At 35.5% G+C, this 22,950-nt stretch overlaps 1 protein-coding gene across 1 annotated transcript; it reads left to right on the top strand.

The window, feature by feature from the left end:
* The first annotated feature begins 9,657 nt into the window (after positions 1-9,657).
* On the top strand, positions 9,658-22,660 carry LOC106072496 (collagen alpha-5(VI) chain-like). Its single transcript, XM_056004982.1, has 7 exons — positions 9,658-9,688; positions 11,307-11,368; positions 12,716-12,754; positions 14,462-14,682; positions 16,394-16,556; positions 21,625-21,804; positions 22,550-22,660. Coding segments are annotated over exons 1-7 (720 nt in total). The 5' UTR covers positions 9,658-9,686; the 3' UTR covers positions 22,603-22,660.
* Positions 22,661-22,950: the final 290 nt, after the last annotated feature.

Below are 22,950 nucleotides of genomic sequence, written 5' to 3'. Positions count from 1 at the left end.
GTTGTTGAAGTCGAGAAAAGCCAGAGCTAGTATTGAAGCCGAACATTTGTGTTGGGGGTGAGAGGATGGAAAAAATGATACAATAATTTACCGGCCACAATTATGTTTGTATGAGGGAGGGACGCGTTATAACGCTGGCCGTTCCTATCCAAATCAAACGTATATTTTTTTAGAGACAATTAAAATAAACAGTGCTAATATAGAAGTAGGGAGCTAGAGAGAGAGAGAGAAAATGAAAAAAAAAGAAGGACAGAAAAAGAGAGAGGAGAGAGAGAAACGGAAAGAGAAAAAGAGGAAGAGAGAAAGAAAGAAAGCGAAGGAGAGAAAATGAGGAGAGATAATAAGAGAAGTAGAGGTAGAGAGAAGGAGAGTAAAAGAGGGAGAGAGTGAGATAGAAAGAGAGGGTAAGAGCGGGAGAGTAATAGAGAGGGACTGAGGTAGAAACTAATAACAACTTGACGCTCCGGGGTGTTTTAGCATCCAAATATTTATTTGTAGAGGAATAATATACGTTTATTACATTATATGATATAAATGTGTGTGTTATGTTATACAAATGTATTACATTATGTTATATAAATGTATTTCATTTTGTTATATAAATTTATTACATTATCCTAGATATGTTTATTACTATAAACTATATAAGTTTATTACATTATGTTATAGAAATTTATTACATTATCCTATATAAATGTAATACATTATGCTAGATAAGTTATTTAAATTAAGCTTTTTATGAGTTCATTACATTATGTTATATAAATTTATTACATTATGTTTTATAACAAAATATAATAATAATAATAATAAAAATAATAATAATAATACAAATAATATAATAATAATAACATACAATGAACTTTGATTCTCTTTAGCAGAAAAAAAATTGACAAGAAAATGAAAGGTAACATCTTTATAGGGGCTCTTTTTCGAAAATCGGTAAGAAAATGAAACGGACCTATTTGAAAGATGAAGATAAACCAATCAGATGCTCAAGAAAAGTAAAGGATTTTTTTTTCCAGAAGTCAATAATGGTAGCAATAACATAGAAGTAGGGGTAGTATTTGGTAGTATTTGGTAGTATGATTTCTTATCATTAAATCTTGCTATAGGAAACGTAAATAATGCCACAGAAGAATTAAATGCGACAGACAAGATCAATGTACGATACAAAGGTGGGGAAATTCACTTTCAGGAAAAACATTAAAAAAAATAAATGTATGCAAAACGTGTTTTATTTTCACAGATAAATACGGGGAATCTCGTTTTAAAAATAATAATAAATAATAAAGGAGTACAAAAAGATTAAAAATTAAGATTTGTTTAGCAATTAAACTTGCATTGAGATGTAGATGGCTGCCTGGCTGGAAGGGCTGCCCGGTCGTGCGGTTTGTGCTCTGGCCAGTCGTTCGAACTTTTCGATAGTCCCGGGTTCAAACCCTTCCCGCTCCCATCCCCCGTTGTCATGTGGAAGGTTTGTACTAAGAAGTTCATTATCTTCAACTCTGAAGGAGCATCAGAAACATTTAAAACAAACAAACATAGTAGATCTACCAAAAAGGTTTTGAATAAGTTATGTTGTTTTATGAACAAGTTTAATATACTGGAAATAAAAATTAAATTATAATGCTCAAGATGAAAATCATGATACACGATAACATTTTATTAAGTAATTGAAAATGTTCCATATCATAAAACATGTCAGTCTAAAATCTAATTATATATATGAAAACAAAAATGAAGGAAAATTTTTAGAATTATGCAGCTGAAGATTTTCTTCGCCTAAATTCTGTCCATAATTTGTACACGCGGGGTAATGTGTACAGAATTGGATTTAAGGCCGAGTTAATGGGCAGCACTAGAGCTATTATCCAGGAATAGGTCTCACTGGTCACTTCATAGTCACTGACCACTGTCCTTATTCCCATGACACAAACTGGAAACCAGCAGATAAAGTTTGACAGCACTACTACTGACAGTTTGAGAGCCACTGTAATGTTATCTGCTCTTCTAGCTGAAGTTTGACATTCAGTTTTAAACTTAGAACTATGTTGAGATATTGTCATGAAAATTAAAAACTGACCAATGGCGATAACGATGAACAAAAAAGAGTTAAAGAAAAGAAATATGGTCACAGAATAAATCCAAGCGATACCATTAGACTTCCTCAAAGGAAATCCAAGACACATTCCATTAGTGGAGTATAAAGAATTTTCTTCATACATTGTGGGAATTACAGACAAGAGAAATCCCAAACACCAAGCTAAAGATATCAAAACATATTTACCCAATTTTGAGATTTTGTGCTCACCAAAAGGAAATCTGATGGTCAGAAATCTTTCAAGTGTTATGAGCAGAATAAAAAAAGTGGACGTTTCACTGGACAATGTGGCCAAAGTTCCGGCTATCTGACACAGTGTACTTTGTTTCCAAGAAGATTCATATATAATGTAGATATTTCTATAAACTACATCTACAGAGGCAATAATGACAAGGTAAATACCCATCAGAAGATCAGAAACACCAAGACAAGTAACAAATAATAAATATGGCAGGTAAAGTGTTGCTCGTTCAAATAAAATACGGTAGCCCAAAGAGATCATATTTCCCAAAACTGCACAAATTGCAACAATCCAGAGAAAGACTCGTTTTAAAGAATGTCCGATAAGATCCTCACAAGTTGATAAAGTTTCTTCTTCTGCTTCACATTGATGAGCTAGAAGTTTTTCTCCTCTGAAATATGAACAACAAAGTTTGTAGTCTGCTAACACTTTATCTCTTACACTAATGTTGTTGAAAAAATTTTCTTTTGTGGTATCTGAAACGCGAGTATTTCTTAAGTCAATAATTCGATATCTGGCATTTCCAGACAGATCGATATTCTCTAAATTTGTTTCTAAGAAATATAGATATTTCATTTCTTGATTATATTTTAAATTGATTTCACTAATTTTAGAAAATGAAAGATCTAAGTAAGTAAGTTTCTCAAACCTTCTGAAATAAAATCGTGGAATAAAATGGAGCTCAGTATTATGTGAAACATTTAGGAAAAAAATGTTCAAAAAGTTTGAAATCAAATCGGAATAAGAAAATTTTGAAAGGTTATTGTAGCTGACATCTAAATGATAAATCACATTACTATCAGCTATAATTTGTGTGTTATCATCAATACGACACCTGGAAACAATGAAAACCAACAATTTTTTTAAATGTTGGATATTTAGAAAATTCTCCGTTGGAGACACATCAATACCAGAAATATCTAAATATGTTGTGTCTGGGGAAAAGGAAGACATGTTGAGCAAAGTGTTTGTGTCGTTGACACTGACCGTCCCGTCCAGACAGATGAAACCAGATGGACAATGCAGGACTTGACAGTTTAACTCATCATCACCTCTAGGGCATTGTGGTTTACCGTCACAGATATAGATAGGATGAAGTTTCTTAGAACTGAGGTAACATGCAAAGTGTAGTCCGGTAGTAACGATATGTTCTTCTTCGTCTTCCCCATGAGGACAATCTTTGACCCCATCGTGAATAAATGAATCTGGAATACAATAAGATTCCCAACACTTTGAGAAACCTTCAGGACATTGGAACATTGAGCAGTTCCGCAAATGTGAAAAATCAGAACATCCAATATGAGCGCCATGCCTGTCTTTTATATCAATACATTTCGGAGCCCAATCCTGATTATACTTAAGTTTGTTATACATCTCATTACTTTCATTATAAGTTAAGTTACACATAGTTTTCAACTCATTCAAGTTATGTAACTTAGACTCAGTGATAATGGTATTATTTAGACTTAACTTGTCATCAGGTTCATTCATTCTTTCTTGATTAATTATAGAACAATTCAGCGTCCAATGGTCAGGAATACAAACATTTGGTGAGCACTGAGTGAAAATACAATCGTCACAGTTTGACTCATCACTTCCATCTGGACAATCTTTAATCATATCACACACTTGCCTTCTAGCAATACATGTAAGCCCATGAACGTTGGGCTCTCTACACACAAACCTTTCGTTTTTAATGCATTCTTCTAATTTTTGAATGTCATAGTTACATCTTTTTTCATCCATTTTATTGACGCAATCTAACACCCCGTCACAAACATAGTTATACGACTGCGGATCAGAATTTTCTTTACAAAAAAATTTCGGAAAATCAATTCCGGATAAAGTTTTGCTATTCGAAATAGAAGTAATCTTACTGTTGTTGTTAATAAAGTTATCATTAGGAACCGCATACGTACGCATTTGTGAATTACTTTTTATAGCTTTAAATGATTGAAAAATTTTTTGTTCACAAAAACTATATTTCGACTTCTTCGATGTGCAATCTACGTTGGTAATCATTTTCTTCTTGTTTTGTAAAGCATTATACTTCAAAGCAAAGCAAGTTTTCTCGCTGTTAAAAGATTTTCTCCAATTTTCTATTACAGAGTACAAAAACACATCCATGGGATTGTTATTAATCCACACTAAATGTTTATTGTATCTGACATTCAGGGTATTCAGACCTATATAAAAGAGTGTTAAAGCCTCTGAACTGAAGTCAAGTTTTAAAAAACTTTCAATATTCTTCAAGCCTGAAGTAAAGATTTTAAAACTCTGTATTGTTTCAAATGTTATTAAATGTGACCTTTTTTGTCTACAGTTGTTTGCAGCTTCCTGCCAACTTAGGCTATTTTTTTGTTCATCAAAATGAAAACAAGAGCTAATGAGACGTTTATTTTGCGCATCGTTTATTGGAAACCAGCTCCTTAAGCATCGAGAACATAACTTTAGACTTACGTCATTGTTATACTTTAGGTCGTCTTCGCTGTCAACTTTGACATAGTTAGGAGAATGGTTTGATTTGCATTTATCTCTCCCATGCGTTATGCAAATTTCTAAAAGCTTTTTGTATTTTACATTACGTAAATAATGATTGGGTTTGTGTCTATTGTTTTTTCTATAGATAGCAATGATAATCAAATTTGAAGAATTATAATTTTCTCTTTTTAAGCTTTGTTCTAGTTTAAATACATTGTCATCTAAAGCATCCGTAATCATTTGGCAAAGGTCGGAAACATTGTCAATGTTCGAGTCATCAATAATGAACTTACTCTGGCTAAATAAATCGAATAATTCCACATTCAGATTTTTAGTTTCATCTCGTGATCTTGTAGTATTAAATAAACCCACAATATTTTGTATCATGCCCCATTGCAAGGGCGGGAAAAGACAGTCTATTATAATCACAAGATCAATGTCGTTGCTTTGGCAGATGTCATCTGGACTAGATTGAACCACTGCACTCCACACTAGAGAAATTTCCGCTACACGAAATAATAAATCCATTTTAGAATTTCGTTTGATACATCATGTGCTGAAAATAGTAACAAGTTTGTTCGACTTCCAGGTCTTGATGTTGAATCCTATCTTTAACCCTTAAGACGCGTGTGGTAGCTTAGCCTTTAATCATCAGAATCGAAATTCCATATTGTATGCACTCATTTTAAAACAGCTCAGCACTTTAAGGGTTAACTTTAGTAGTTAGAAAAACAGAAGTCTATAGGTTCCTTCTTGTGAGCGACTTCACGTTGTGAATAACGGATACGAAGGCTCAAAATTTGAGAAGCTTTGAAAATCCTTTTTTTTTTAAAGAAGATTGCTTACACAAGTAAATTAATGTCAATAGCCACAAGCTTATTTCGACGATAATAATTTTAAGGTCATCCAATCTTTTTAAAAATTTCGGTTTGTTTTACATCTGTTTGTTACAAGACTCCAACCCATATTTAATATGGCTATAACTACACATGAGAGTTTTTTTTATAAAATTAAGATTTTTCGTTGAAACTTCATGGAGCACTATTGATTTGAAAAACTGCAAATACCATCCTTTACACAGTCGAGTTTATATTCTACAGATCCAACAATAAAGCTTGTAACTTTTTAAAGCGTCCTGGACATTTGTTAACATTCAAAAACATGCTTTGCGAATATATTCTTGGCAATATCCCCACAAACATGTAGTTGCTATCACTTCAATGACTTTATGTTTTATATCTGTCAATTTATTCTATAAGACTCCACCCACATGCGCATTTTAAATATCATTGAGTCTGTTGTTTTGTGCAGTCATCTAAAAGCAGTCGCAATGTGGAAACGTTTTTTAAACAATATATAAAAATTTCTAGCATTTATGAATTATAAATTACGATTGCATATGTCAGACTCAGTTTTGTTGCTGTTATAAGCAAAAATGGTGGTCCCCTGTAGAGGGATTCTATTTTTGGTTCAGTGGTGTCAGTTTGGGGATTTCTTTAAGATAAGAGCTCCTTTGGAATCTGAATACATGCATACAAATGTTCTTTAAAAATAAAAGATTTAATTAAAAGATCTTATTAGTCGCAGCAGTGACTTTGTGTTTAATAGGCGAATCTTATCTATGGATGTACATCTGTTCGAAATTTAAGCTAACAACAATTCTGGTTAAGCAAAAGTATAAATCTTCTAGACTTCATAATATTCCAATGCTATGCTTTTTGATCTAAAATTTTTAGACGATGCATAAAATGTGCTTAAACATTAATTTACATTAGTTTATTAGACTTTTGAATCAATAGGGTCTACATGTGGAAATACCCGAAGATTTATAGTTTGTTCGATAGAAATATTTTCTAGTTCTCTAGCCAAATTTAAATTATTTTTTTATATTTAAAACAAATTAACTCTTTCCATTATAATTGTCTACGTTTAAACGGGATTCCTTTTTTTTTGCACAGCAGTATTTCATTACCCTGTTATGATTAAGCTTCAAATTTAATTTTTTTTTAGCAATCAGAAAATGTTTTATTTGGTATAGATTTAAAGGGGAATGTGTGCTCTTTTAAAACAAGACAAAGTAACGTTTATAAAATCAAACACTAATTTAATTTAATGAGTTCAAATCAACGATAGTATCGTCGATTAGGATTTTCTGCGCCTGTCTCCAATAAGGCACTTCCTTTAGGTCTCAAATGTGTGTACCGCAGCCTTTGTGAGAGATCTCCCACGGTCTCTTGGAAACCGTCACAAATATTATGATATCAAAAAAAACAACGAATTTTATAGTTTAGCTTAAATTAGAATATTTTTAATAATTTAATGACTCTTTGTGGACATCTCTACAAAGACGCCCTTAAGAGCTCCTTCAATGACAGTGATACTGACATGGGCGTAGCCAGGATTTTTTTTCGGGGAGGGTTTTGGGAAATCCCCCCGGACCTCCCCCCCCCCCCCCGCGAAAAAAAAAATATATGTGTGTGTGTGTACATAATTAATCTTTATTACATTCTGACCCATTGGGAAGACGTTTATTGTTTATTGTAGACTCCCCGCCCTTGCTAGCAAGGGGGTCTGGGGGAGTTCGCAGCGCTCCCCCAGCGCGGGGCGAAGCCCCGCCTCCGAGCACTATTTCTGGCATTGAAAGCCAACAAAATGCATATTCTGAGGTATCTACAATGCATTATCTTGCTATTAAAAAGTATTATTTCAAAAAACTTACTGACTTAGACCCTCTCGTGCCGTTCGGCGCATTTTCCGGCAAGCTGTTTCCGCAACTCTTATTTTGCATAATTCCTTTTGTCGGAAAACATGCCCCGCAAAACCTCGTGCGACGCTCTGTCACAACCTTCTAAGGATTCGACTCCCAGTTCGGCATATGATTTCTTTGATTTATGACTGACTCCTAAAATCTGTCTTAGCCATCTTTGTTGAGACACATTTAATGATTTTCAATTTCGGCAGAAGACTATTCACACTTTATTAATGGAGCCCAAGCCACTGGTAGAAATTTGTAACCTTTCTTGACTACGCTCTTGGAATTTCATGCCTGTATTTCGCTTAGATTTTATATAGAAAAGGAAAGTTTTTTCGTGAAATCATCTGATGAGGGGTTTTAAACTAAAAAATCTCTGTTTTTTTTTTGTTTTGTTTTTAATTCAAAACCCCATTTAGCTACGATCATAGAATTTGGTGACTGTAGTTTGCTTTAAAATAATATTGAAGAGAGAGGTTTTCAACTCTAAACGCTCTGTAGGGGAATTTTAAACTGAAAACCATCTGTAGGGGTTTTAAACTTTAAAGAAAAAGCCATCTGGAGGAGGGGGATTTAAACTCAAAACCCCTTTGGCTACGCTCATAGATTTTATAGTGTGTAATTTGCTTTTTTTTTTATATTGAAGAGGTACTTTTTAGCTTCAAACCCCAACTGGAAGGGGGAGGGGGGTTAAACTCAAAACCCCTTTGGCTACGCTCATAGAATTTTGAGTGTGTAATTAGCTTTTTTTATATTGAAGATGGGATTATCGTAAATTTTGGATGGGGTTTTAAAATCAAAATCTTCCTCAACTGTGCTGTTGGAATTTGGGGATTGTTGTTTGCATTTTTTTGTGTTTTGTTTTATAGAAGAGGGGGATTTAACTGCAAAAACCTCTGGTAGGGGGTTTAAAATTCAAAACCCCCTGTAGGGGGTTTTAAACTCAAAGCCCCCTGGTAGAGGGATTTGTAACTCAAAACCCCCTGATAGGGGTTTTTAAAATCTCAAAACCCCCAGGTAGGGGGATTTAAACTCAAAACCCCCTGGTAGAGGGTTTTTAACTCAAAACTGCCTCGGCTGTGCTGTGGTAAGTGATGATTTAGTATTAAAATCTCACCTAAAATAAATAAAATGAAAGCAAAAATCAGTCACTTTATTCCGCAGGGGGGGGGATTTCATTTCGGGGGGGGGGGGTTTGAACCCCAAGAACCCCCCCCTGGCTACGCCCATGGATACTGACATTTACGGCTTGGAACCACTAGCTCTCGATTGCGCCTCACGGCGTGAAGCTGTGAGTGTTGGAGTCACGAGATACGAAGCAAGAAGAGTGGCCAGCGTGAAAGAGCGCCGAACCAACAAAAAGCTGAGAGAAGATGCAGTCCTATCTGTAACTGACAAAATTTAGCCTTGCCACGTATGAAGCCTCATTTTTAAGGCGATGATTGGACTTTAGGCGCGGTGGCTGAGCAGTATCGCGCTTGACTTCCGAACCGAAGATCCCAGTTTCGAATCTCGGTGAAGACTTGGATTTTTAATTTCGGGATCTTTGGACGCCTCTGAGTTCACCAAGCTCTAATGGGTACCTGACATTAGTTGGGGAAAAGTAAAGGCGGTTGGTCGTTGTGCTTGCCACATGACACCCTTGTAAGTCACATAAACAGATGACCTTTACATCATCTGCACTCTAGACCGCTAGGGGAACTTACTATTGGACTTTATAGCCATCTTCGAGTCCAAAAGAAATGAGAAATGTGCTCATCTTTGATCACGAAAGAGGAGCTATATCTACATAATGTGGAGCAACTATGCGATTGACTTTTTTTGTTTATTAACTCTTTCTGTCCGTAATTATTTTCTACGTTCCAGTGGAGTTATTCAATAGGCTGACTTGTTTTTCATTACTCTGTAATAATTAAACTTTCATAACTCTTTTTTTTATGTAATTGATAAATGTTATATTAGGTATATAATTAAAGAAGAATGCATGCTCTTTTTATGTAACATAAATTAAAGTTTATTAAAATCAATAATTGATTCAATTTAATGGGTCTATTCAACGTTGGTATCGTCAGTCTCACATTGAAAGCGAAGGATCACTAATACAGCCCATGTAAGTATAGGGCTTACGCTTTACATTGTAGAGAGGTCAGACACTGTTATTAGAGTCCTGCGTTTATAAGTAATGAAAATAACATTGTTTTTAAACTAGCCTATCACAAGCACGTGTTTCTTTGGGTTATAGCTCCAGACAGCTAGTACAGCTAAACTGATGCAGGCGTATTAGATTCTTAATGCAGAACTTTTAATAAAACGCGAGTCAGCTTCCTTTGAAACCAAAATGAATTTAATTTGTATGTGCGATTAATAATTTTTTCACCAACTGTTTTTGTTTAGCACAATGGACCTCATTCACCAAACGTAAACAAACAACATTTAGCCACGTGATTCTTTATCCTTTCAAGACAAACTATTTAATCCATTAAGGCTGTCAAGTGATACGTTTTTTCATTGTTTTATCAACATTATCACGTGGCTAAATGTTGTTTGTTTACGATTGGTGAATGAGGTCCATTTCATGCTTTTAGCATTCTCAATACGCTATGATCCTATCACTTGTCTGAATCAGTACGGAAGATTTTGAGGGTCTCAAATGAACCCCCCACACACACACAAATTTAACATAGTTTTATTAAAAATGTGTCTTTCAAGCTGTAACTATCGTGGACTTGGTGGAACAGATCTTTTTTTTACAAGGTTTCCATGCTGGCTTTGGGCGCTAAGCAAACAATTCGAGTCAAATATCAATTAAATCCTCCTGGTCGATTTGAACTTAGCCCTCCCCCCTCCCAATTAGTTAGTCAAGCATGCTGTGCCAGTAAGCCACACACGTTCAAACTAATATCAATATAACACGTTAATTGGTTTTCATCTAGTTTTTTGTCGATTTAGATCTGTAGCTACAAGAAGAGATAATCAATAGTTATCCCGATTAAGTTAATTAGATTCACGCTTTGTTTATACTGCGAACGTAACAGCAAGTTGTAATTCACTACACACTAAAATAACACACTCAATGTTTATAGGACATGAAGACTACTTTAAACCCATTAAAGTCTTGATGAAAGGTATACTCTAAATAGTTTAACTTCTAAGACTTACACTATTACATTTTATTGTTTTATTCGCTATATTGTGCGACTTACATTAGTTCTATTGTATAACTTACATTAGTTCTATTCTATAACTTACATTAGTTCTATTCTATAACTTACATTAGTTCTATTCTATAACTTACATTAGTTCTATTCTATAACTTACATTAGTTCTATTGTATAACTTACATTAGTTCTATTGTATAACTTACATTAGTTCTATTGTATAACTTACATTAGTTCTATTGTATAACTTACATTAGTTCTATTGTATAACTTACATTAGTTCTATTCTATAACTTACATTAGTTCTATTCTATAACTTACATTAGTTCTATTGTATAACTTACATTAGTTCTATTCTATAACTTACATTAGTTCTATTCTATAACGTACATGAGTTCTATTGTATAACTTACATTAGTTCTATTGTGCGACTTACATTAGTTCTATTGTATAACTTACATTAGTTCTATTCTATAACTTACGTTAGTTCTATTCTATAACTTACATTAGTTCTATTCTATAACTTACATTAGTTCTATTCTATAACTTACATTAGTTCTATTTTAACAGGATGACTATTTGTACTTTAGCGATCTTGGCATTGATGCTTTTGGTAGACAGCTCATTGGAAGGTAGCTATAAGTTTATGACAATATTTACATCAGAACTAGAAGTATGTCACTACTTTGTACAATTGTTTGTTCATTTGAAACACCTTTAAGACGTTTTATTCTGTTAATAATGTGTACAAACAGTGACTGACTTTTACGATACTGATTACTTGTATGGAGTCCTGAGTCCAATTCTCCAATGTAATGACATTAAATATATATAAAGGAAAAAGAAAGACTGGAAAAAGCAGCACTTAGGGAAAAACATAGAAACATTCGCTACCATTGTTTTGGTTATTGTTGGGTTCAAAATTGTAAGCAGTAACCAACGTTGTGTTAAAATGTGAGAAAGTGAGAAGAACAATTAACATAGAGCTACGAGTCGACAGGAGAAGATCACGAATGAAGTCATTTGAGATTATTACTTTGAGAGTGTTTAAAAATAAGACAGCTGAAGTAACTCGATATGGGCGTGTTGATTCAGTTTGTTTGTTTGTTAGTTGTTTTGTTTTGCTCTACACCAGTGTTTCCCAAACTGTGTGCCGCTGAACCCTACTGTTCCGCGAAGCCTGAATAGGTGTTCCGCAAACTACTGGAATAAATAACTAGTAGACCACCACGTGAATTAATCTCTCTAAAAAAAAATAGGCAAAGTGTTCCGCTAAATGCTCAGAATGCGCGAAACGTTCTGATAAGGAGAAAGTTTGGGAATCACTGCTCTACACGATTGCAGAAAGTTGAAAGTCAATTTGATGAGCCTTTCACTACCACTAACTACTGTGAGGAGAAAAAAATGCACATGCCACTTTCAAATAAATCACTTTCAAATAAGAATAAAAAAGACTGGAATCTGACAAGTATGCTAATAAGAGTGCTTAGGTATTTATGTATTATATCCATCTTATACGTTCTTAGAATGCTATACTGTAGAGTCTCAGTGGAGATCTCCAAGTAACTGTCCAATGACACGTTGGGCGGTAAGGTTTGAAGGTAGTGCTTTAAGTCCAGAAAAAAGGTAGAATTGAAAATTTTTAACTGAAAACATTTTTTTAAAAAACTTTGAAAATAAAACATTGCTATTCAGCAAAATTAACTAAACTTACAAAAAAGAATATTTACATATTGTATTGAAGCATTAGAAATTAACAGTTGCATATCCTCTGTTATATAATCATATAATATAATAATAAAAATCTTTATTGTCCGTATGGAAATTTGTCTTACAATGTGTGCATTACACCAAACAAAAAACATTATTAGACTTCAAATACAATTACTTGAAACATTCTTCTGTTTGCTTCAACAATTTAAAACAATTACCACATATTGATAATTAATAAGATTCTATTTTTCTTATTGATCTGTAAGAGACACCAGAAACATCTGTGAAGCAGTGGCAAACCGACGGCAAGTATTTCGTTTTTTTTTGTTTTTGTCGTTTTTATTTGAAAAGTCTAGTCTATTATTTTATGTGTAAGACATTATTGATCTCTGTTATAAGTCTATAATTGGCGTCACCTCATTTAGCTTCATTATTAATCGGGGGAGTTTAAATGTCTACTTTCATTTCAATGGAAAGACAGAAGTAGATATCATTGAGAGTGGATTTAAATGGATAGAAAACAAACTTCGTAAGCCTACATCTAACATCACAAGACAAGCCTCAACCTGGAGCCCTCAATGAAATAGTAAGAGAGATAGGGCCAGGGATACATGGCGCCGAGATTTGGAAGCAGATGCCAAGCAAAAAATGGGCGTCAGTTGCAGAGACTCGCTCAGAACCGAGACGCCTGGAGGAAGCTGGTTAGTGGACTTGACCCAGACAGCACCACAAGCAGAGGCAGAGATGATGAAACCTTGGGACTCAGGGTCAGGCAGCCATCTTAAATCTTTTTATGTCGCATTCAAATCAAGTCTGTTTTTTTTTCTTGCACCTGGAGCATGCAGATAAAAGCAGGTTATAATCAAACACCGTCCAACTGTTAGCAATAGACTGTCCAACTGTGAGCAATAGACTGTCCAACTATTAGTGATAGACTGTTCAACTGTTAGCAATAGACTGTCCAACTGTTAGAAATAGACTGTCCAACTATTAGCAATAGACTGTCCAACTGTTAGCGATGGACTGTCCAACTTTTAGCAATAGACTGTTCAACTGTTAGCAATAGACTGTCCAACTGTTAGCAATAGACTGTCCAACTGTTAGCAATAGACTGTCCAACTGTTAGCAATAGTATAAATTTGATTTGCTAGTTATGGAAATAAGTAAAAATTTAAAAAAACAACGCCATTATCAATTGGAGGCTTCGACCCTTTGCTTTTATTCCACTAAAACATTACCAAATCAATATTTAAACCTATAAATGTTTGATTAATACCAGACAGTCTGATATATGGTTATATACACAATAATACGTATTGTAAGGCTTTGTTTTCTGTCTCTCTTTGTATTCATATTTTTTGTATTCTTTCACAAATTTTAAATTCAATATATTACATTAGCAAATGACAAATAGCTTTGATATTAGAAAGACCTTGCGTTACAAATATGAGACCAAAACGAAATCGATTGCTCCCCTTTAGACAATGATATCAGCATTCTAATGTGACAGAGACATGAGGACCACAGCGTGGATTTTATAACCATTAAAAAAAAAAAAAAAAGAAGTACGGATCCTCTCCTCAATCTTTGGACTAGAAGAAACGTTTTTAATTGTTAATTATTAACCCAACACAATCTTATATAAATGTTCATATAATCATTATGAGTACCATAGAAATATTTAATGTTTCGACCCTTAGCTACACTTATAAGATTAGTCTTCGAGGGCATACATAACCGTTGTATTCTTAAAATCTATTAAGGTTTCCTGTCCGTAGTCCTCGTCAGTTATATGTTCTTTTAGTCTCAAATGTGTATCCCGCGATTTTTAAAATAAATCTCATCTATATTCAAGTGAGAGTACAATCAAATTAATTTAACTGTAAGTACATTAAAAGTAACTTAAACATGTATTTTATTTGGTATGACATCTTTCAATAAATCAATTAATTATAGTTCAGTTTACAAGCAGCTCATAACGACGTCTTATCACTTTCCTTATCATTACATAGGCTGTGATGCATTCGCTGATATTGTGCTTATAATAGACTCCTCGGACAGTGGGCGCAAGGACAACAAGAAGCTCAACACGATTTTACGCTTCAGCGCTGACCTCACGGACACGTTTAAACTAGGGGTGGACTACGCCCAGATTGCAGCCGTTGTCTACAGCAACACGACCCAGAAACAGCTGGATCTTATTCAGATAACAGATCATGCCCAGCTCAGGAAAGTAGGTAGTTGTTAATTAACTCTCGCGCAGACTAAGAAGTTATAAGGAGCCTCCAGACTAAAGTGTCTTTAAGAATCGAGATTCCTCCCTGTGATGATACTTTTATCCGGGAATTCCCCATATTGATGAAACTATCAAAAAATCAAACAGAGCATTAGGGTTCATTAGAAGAAATTTCTATAAATCAAATAAGAAGATAAAACTAAAATGTTATTTAACCTTTGTTTGGCCAAGAATAGAATATGCATTCTCTGTTGGTGACCCCTGAACTCAAGAAAACATTAAGAAACTGGAACAGACACAAAATAGAGCAGTGAGATTCTTAACAAACGAATATTCACATTTGATTAGAGTAAGACCTTTAGTTAAATCACTAAATTTAGACAGCCTTCAGGACAGAAGACTCAAAAGTAAAGTAGCAATTATACATAAAATACTGAACCATAATCTTCAAATACAAAAACAAAATTAAATAAAATACTCTGAAAGACACAAAGATAAAGGCACATTCCTCGTCCCATATGCTAGGACAAATTTGTACAAATACTCCTTCTTCCCTAGTGCTATTAGAGCATGGAATGGGTTGCCTGAGCTAGCCGGGAAAACCAGTGACTTGGCAGAATTTAAGACATTGGTTAATATGCATGATTGAATGCATGACGCGTATGACGTAATCATCTTCTTTTTTTGAAGTAACGTCTGTATTATATAAGATAAGAAGATAAAGACTATAATTCCGTGGCCAGGATGAGAGATTGGCACTTGGCTGACTTCTTTGTCTGGAGGCCCCAGTCAACTAGAGGATCATTTAATCACATCTGTTTTCATGAGACACGGCTTGAGCTAACGTTATAAGTCTCTCCTCTTAGATGAAGGCCGTAGGCCGAGCCCGCGATGGGACGATCCATATGCCTATAACGTACCGTCAAATATCGTGGGAGGCCCATCACAGGACGACGATGTGACGGATCTGACTTTATCAGTAAGCCTTTCCTACATCGTCACCAAAAGCAATTATATGCGCTAGATCAGCGGTTCTCAACCTTTTATGCTCGGCGACCCCTTTTTACAATCCCCAACTCTTCCACGACCCCCCACACACACATATTTACGGCAAATCTTCAATCGACCCCCAAGGGGGTCGCGACCCACAGGTTGAGAACCCATGCGCTAGAACATACCTTGGTAACGAGCTCATCGAAGGCCGTGTTCACCTATTCGATTCGTCGAAGGGACGTTTCAACGGAGGCGCCACAATGAAGCCACGGAAGCTGGAGTCCTCCGAGAATAAAGCTACCAATTGTCCATCAAAAGGGGGATATTTTATTTTAGGGGTTACGTCCTCCGGCAGGCCTTTGTCATTATGTGCATTAATTTCCGGCTTTTTTTTTTTCTGTGTTGTTTGAATTCACAAAATCATGATTGATGTAATACAGTACTTAGAATTATTATTATTTATGTGAGCGATGTAGTTTACAGTGGCTGAGGGGTAAAACGTTAGACTTCTGAACCGAGGGGTCTTAGATCGAATTTCGCAGTAGGATTTTTAGATTTCTGGATTTCGGTCTCCCTGTGAGTCCAACCAAAACTGAATGGTACCTAACATGTTGGGTAAGGTAAAAGTTGATTGTGTGTTGACCACAAGACACCCTCGTTAACCTTGACCATATCAACATATGACCTTTACATATTTCTTTTTTTAATTTTCTAGGCTATACTAGGTTTGACGTCATTCAACGGGTCAGATGAAGCTAAACCTTACCATGGCCTTGACCTTATAGCGGACATGTTCAGGCCTGATTTGGGAGGACGCTATAATGCTGGGAAAATCGCAGTTCTGATAATGGCCAAAGCTTCTGATATTCCAGATTACAGTAAGTGAGTGGTGATTCTACAGGTAATGTTTTGTTTTTGTTAACAGTGTAGGGTAGCTAGTACTATTCCCTTCTCTTTTCCTTTACCAGCGGGGCTGTATAATGGTTTATATATTGTATCACACAGTAAAAACTACTAAAATAAGTAAAGAGGTTCACTTTGCGTAAATTCACTTCTCGCTGCTGGGCCTGAAAAAGAAGCCACAAATAAGTGAACAATATACTTTTGTATGATATATATATATATTCTAGCCGGATATGACCCGCGACCCTTAGTTTGCGTATCATTGATCTAGAGTGTATTTCGCCTACATTTTAGCCGACCTATTGATTTCTTAAATAAAATACTGTGAAAACGGGTTAATAATAGTTTTGTACTCTAATAGAGATACATTTAGGGGTTTTAATTTTATTTTTAGTGTTTGGGCCCTCCGGTTGTTGGAGGGACATAAAACATGCACTACGGTCTTCATAGTTAAACCATGCACTACGGTCTTCATAGCTAAAACATGCACTACGGTCTTCATAGCTAAAACATGCACTACGGTCTTCATAGCTCAAACATGCACTACGGTCTTCATAGCTCAAACATGCACTACGGTCTTCATAGCTAAAACATGCACTACGGTCTTCAAGGCTAAAACATGCACTACGGTCTTCATAGCTTAAACATGCACTACGGTCTTCATAGTTAAAACATGCACTACGGTCTTCATAGCTAAAACATGCACTACAGTCTTCATAGCTAAAACATGCACTACGGTCTTCATAGCTCAAACATGCACTACGGTCTTCATAGCTCAAACATGCACTACGGTCTTCATAGCTAAAACATGCACTACGGTCTTCAAGGCTAAAACATGCACTACGGTCTTCATAGCCCAAACATGCACTACGGTCTTCATAGTTAAAACATGCACTACGGTCTTCATAGCTAAAACATGCACTACGGTCTTCATAGCTAAAACATGCACTACGGTCTTGATAGCTAAAACATGCACTACGGTCTTCATAGCTTAAACATGCACTACGGTCTTCATAGTTAAAACATGCACTACGGTCTTGAAAGCTAAAACATGCACTACGGTCTTCATAGCTAAAACAAGCACTACGGTCTTCAAGGCTAAAACATGCACTACGGTCTTCAAGGCTAAAACATGCACTACGGTCTTCATAGCTTAAACATGCACTACGGTCTTCATAGTTAAAACATGCACTACGGTCTTCATAGCTAAAACATGCACTACGGTCTTCATAGCTTAAACATGCACTACGGTCTTCAAGGCTAAAACATGCACTACGGTCTTCATAGCTAAAACAAGCACTACGGTCTTCAAGGCTAAAACATGCACTACGGTCTTCAAGGCTAAAACATGCACTACGGTTTTCATAGCTTAAACATGCACTACGGTCTTCAAGGCTAAAACATGCACTACGGTCTTCATAGCTAAAACATGCACTACGGTCTTCAAGACTAAAACATGCACTACGGTCTTCGCTATGAATCTAATGAACACTTGTGTTAATTTTTATTAAGATTGATCGAACGGTTCTGATTTCTTTTCGGTTTTGATTTCTTTTTGGGACATAAATACATGCACACTGTATTGACACAGTTATTGTATGCCATGGGTGACCAACAGTGACACACTGTTACGTTTTCATATTGGATGAGACTCTTTAGACATGTACACGACAAATCACAATTTATAAATACTTTAATCTTTATTAACACTGAAAACACTTTCTTGTTCATAGTCCTCCATTTCGGTTCTTCTCTCCTTTCAACACGCAATCGCACCATTTCACATTCACACTAAGATGCGCACGTAACAACCCCCCTGTTTAACAAGTTCGATGCACATCGAACGTCCAAAATACAAATCACTGAATATATTATCAGACTATTCCAAGTTAAAACAAATCGGTAACATATAAAACCATAATGTAATAATTACACAAAATCAAACACAATGTCATATTAATACCAATACAATTCCAACATGGAATAACAATTATATTCATCACAATAATAACTGTTATTATGAGCAATTGAAACCACTTCTGTTAACATATATCTATAAGTAATCATATTTCTATTAATACAACTCCCCACTCATAATCGTATGCCTGTACAAAACACCATCATTCCAGTCGCAATCAAATAGTTAACAAACAAAGTCTATCTTGCTCCATGCATATTGTAACAACAATATTCAATTCATTACACATATATTTATTCATTGTAGAATAGAACAATAATTAATGTCCATCATTCCCACCTTTTCTAATCATATCTATATAATTCTAACATTATTGACATGCCATCCTTTCCGCTTCCCTCCTTTGCAATGATGTCCCATTGTGATCCTACTACCTAATGATCTAGCTGTTGTGTTTTCTAGGCTGCTAATATCCCTCTCTTTTCTCGTATACGCCTCTTCACTATTGTACCTTGAATCCTTAATTCTAATTAATTGTTGACACTGTCTTCTAATATGCCCCCTTCTCCCACAATTAAAGCATAAGATGTATGGACTTGTACGTCTATATGTGGGTTTAAATCGCTTTCCCTGTACCACTGATTGCCTTACTTTACTTTGATTTGGACCCATTCCTATTGCATTGCTTTCTACCTTATCTGTTAATTCTTTCTTCTCGTGCTCTCTGCTACCCATGTCATCTGATGTATGAGATCCTATGTCTTCTTCCACATCCCCATTTCTACCTCGCGTAGACTTTATCCCATAATCTTCCAATTCTCAATCTCCCTTACTGAACATATTTTCACCCCATGGATATTCCCAATAATTAAATCTATCTCACCCTGATCTACAACACAAGCTTCCACTGTCCCCTTAACATACGGTGTGTCTATACTAACTTTAGCAATCGGTAATTGTACTATATTCCCATTAAACATAACACACTTCCTAGATTCGCCTGTATATTCATGGTCTTCCACTAAATTCTTATTCACTCCAATAATAGTGCTCCCAGTATCCCTGATGGTCTTGGCTGCCTTGTTCCCTACGAATGTCTGAAAAAGCTCCAATGTTCCAGTATCAGATGACATTGATAAGCCTTGCTCTATTCTACCTTTCTCCCAGTCCTTTCTTTCCTGTCTGTTTCCTTGATATCTTCCGTTGCGGCTATCATTTTGTCTTTCATATGTACCACTTCTATACTGTCTATCATGTGTCTCCCTTGTTCTGTGAGAGTTATTCTGTGTCTCACACGTTCTGTTAAATGCAACTATTTCTTCCATATCACTGCCTCTAGATAATTTCTTCTCGGGATGTGCCACTTTATAAGCCCTTATCAGTCTTACTATGTCTTCTATGGATTTCGGTTTCCTCTCCAACAGAAATATTTTTAATTCCTCCTGACACTCGTACATCACTTTGTCCAGCATGAGAAATGTCTTTAGACTGTCAAAGGTTTTTTCTACCTCAGCGGTTTCTATCCAGTTATCGAAATGGCTGCTCATTTTGTCCAAGAAGGTCTGCGGGTCATCCTCTGGTTCTATCTCACAATTAACAAACTGTTGGCGATAGAAAGCTTCTGTTTTCCCGAAAGTTCGAAGTAGTTGTTCTTTCACAATGCTGTAGTTACTCTGGTTCATACATATTTTTGAAGGCACCTCCGCTGTAAATGATCTCGACAATAAGAATGTCCATTTGTCTTCAGGGTACTCCAGTTCTCTCATTTCTATTTCGAACTTCTTCAAAAAAATGTCTATGTCTATTTTGTCTTCGTTGAAAATCAAACCTTTATATTTTGCCAGTTTATTCCCTGTAGATTCACTCTTTCTTTTATCATTCTCTTTTCCTTGGTCTGTTTTTAACTTTTTGTCTGCTGTCTCTTTTTCAAATGCTAATCTTTCTCTTTCAATGGCGACCAATTCATTTTTCTTTTCCCTTTCAATTGCTACTATCTCCTTATCCTTTTCTCTTTCTCTTTTGTCCTCCTTATCTAATCTCTCCTTTTCTTTGTCTCTTTCCATCGCTAATCTCTCCTTTTCTTTTTCCCTTTCTCTTTTGTCCTCCTTATCTAATCTCTCCTTTTCTTTGTCTCTTTCCATCGCTAATCTCTCCCTCTCCATCAACCTTTATTGTACGTATTTTCTTAGTTCTGCCCCTTCAAGCTCCAACAACCTTCCCTCTTCCTTCAACGCTGCTATCTCAGCTTTGTCCGCCATAGTCGATTACTAATAATATCGAATCGAATGTTCTCCTTTCTCTAGATCTAGACTTTACTATCTCTACTGTCTGCTGACAGGAGATCCCCTGTGTATAGAGGGATACGTGGGTTTTACCTTTTGCGTTGGGCGCCACTTGTTACGTTTTCATATTGGATGAGACTCTTTAGTCATGTAAACGACAAATCACAGTTTATAAATACTTTAATCTTTATTAACACTGAAAACACTTTCTTGTTCATAGTCCTCCATTTCGGTTCTTCTTCCTACTTTCAACACGCAATCGCACCATTTCACATTCACACTAAGATGCGCACGTAACACACACGGTCAAGAGAAGTGCCCCTGTGTGCGCTGACGTAATTATATATAGTGTACCTGTCCCGTTGGTTGACTGGACTGTGAGTCACGTGGGTGTGTTTGTTGACAAGTAGCCTGTAGGAGCTAGGATTGGAAGAACAGTAGGTCGAGTCCGAAGTAAGAGGTGGTGTAGACTATGGAGACATTGGTTGTAAACTTATACTTGTGTAAATAAACGATCGTATTACTATTAGATTTGTCTTTACTGGTTGAGAATAGAACTCCAAGAATATAATAATAATAATAATAATGTTTATTATCCATAAGGTCTTACAATTTTTGCATTACACCAAACAAAACATTATAATTATAGAAAACCAAAATATACATTCACACCACCAGACTCACACATAATTTACAAGCGAAAAGTTAATATCAGATGGTTTCTATTTATATGATTTGATTGCCAGGGGAACAAAAGCACAATTATAACGAGCCCATATTTAAAATAACTCGCATCACAGCACATACATACTCCTTACATTCTACTTTATCTATATATAACAGCTAGAAACTCAGCCAAGAGACTACAGGACCAGGGCGTCGCTGTTCTAGTGGTCGCCGTGGGCAAGCCACTGTGGCAGGAACCTGTCATTGCTGAGAGTAATAGCAAAGATGTCTTCCTGGTGGAGAAACTTGGTGACCTCAGCAAAGTCCGAGACCGTATCACATCCAGGATATGTGAAGGTAGGTCATTTATCATGGAAGGACCTTTGGAGACATTATTACATCCCTATATATTTACTATGCTCTATAAGCTGTTATTAGAAAGAGACATGGTGTGGGTAACCTACCCTTGTAGAAGATGTGTCAATGATTCCCCAGCTAACTAGTGTGATTGTGTGTTAGATTATTAGCACAATTTGTTGTCCCACTTTACCCCGCATTACTGTTATTTATATTGGCTCCATGTGGTACTAGCTGCTATTGTATTTGTGCAGTTTGTCGGTCCTTTTGATAATAATGACAATAAAAATAATAATAATAATAATAATCTTTTTTGTCCGTATGGAAATCTGTCTTACAATTTGTGCATTACACCAAACAAAAAACATTATAACTATAAGAAACCAAAGTGTACATTCAAATCAGACTCACTCATAATTTACATGTGACAAACTTTATATCAGATTGTTCTTATTTAATGATTGGATCGCCAGAGCAACAAAAGAGTGTTTCTGTCTGTTTGTCTTTGCTATCGGTGTCTTGTATCTCTTTTGTGATGGTAAAATCACAAAATCCTGACACAAAGGGTGATTCTTTATTTCGAGGATATCTTGTTAGCTTTTTTATAGATGTTTGTCTCAAACAACTGCCCAATACATACTAGCCAATACATTAAACTAGAAGAGAATTAGACAAAATCATTTTATAGCTGAAAAAATAAAGTTTGTTTTTTCTTATTTTTTAATGGCTGTTTTTTTTTTTACAGGAAGAATAAAGCTGTCCAATTTTACAACAAAGAATCCACACGATCTGAAATAATTTCTTTATCGTAAATTTGTATTTGTATTATTTCGCAATAAAAGAATCTAATTTTAAACTATTATTGATATTGAACGTTCAATACAAGGAACAGAACTCTTTATACGTCTCAGTAAATCATTATCTTTGCCTACGTTTTGCAAATATAAAAAAACTTCCTGGGCTAGACCTCACTCAGTGGTAAGACTTGATCACTAAACGAGTAATAATAACCCAGTGAAGACTGCTGGAGCATCTCTTATTTCTGTTGTTTTTTTTTCAAATTTAAAAGCCAATTGTGAAGAAATGCTGCTTCAAGTAGAGGTGAGGAAACCGAGTGTGATTGTCGCCCTTAGCTTTTAAACCCAG

The sequence above is a fragment of the Biomphalaria glabrata genome, chromosome 11, assembly GCF_947242115.1.
Source record: "Biomphalaria glabrata chromosome 11, xgBioGlab47.1, whole genome shotgun sequence".
Classification (NCBI taxonomy): Eukaryota; Metazoa; Mollusca; class Gastropoda; family Planorbidae; genus Biomphalaria; species Biomphalaria glabrata.
The sequence above is the reverse complement of the archived record's forward strand: the minus strand, read 5'-3'. Positions and strand labels throughout refer to the sequence as shown.

What these genes read in the sequence shown, in the direction of transcription:
- LOC106072496 (XM_056004982.1), top strand. An exon ending in GAAGCAGTGGCAAACCGACG is followed by an intron (nt 12,755 to 14,461) that starts GCAAGTATTTCG and finishes ATCATTACATAG; the next exon opens with GCTGTGATGCATTCGCTGAT. An exon ending in TTCTGATATTCCAGATTACA is followed by an intron (nt 16,557 to 21,624) that starts GTAAGTGAGTGG and finishes TATATATAACAG; the next exon opens with CTAGAAACTCAGCCAAGAGA.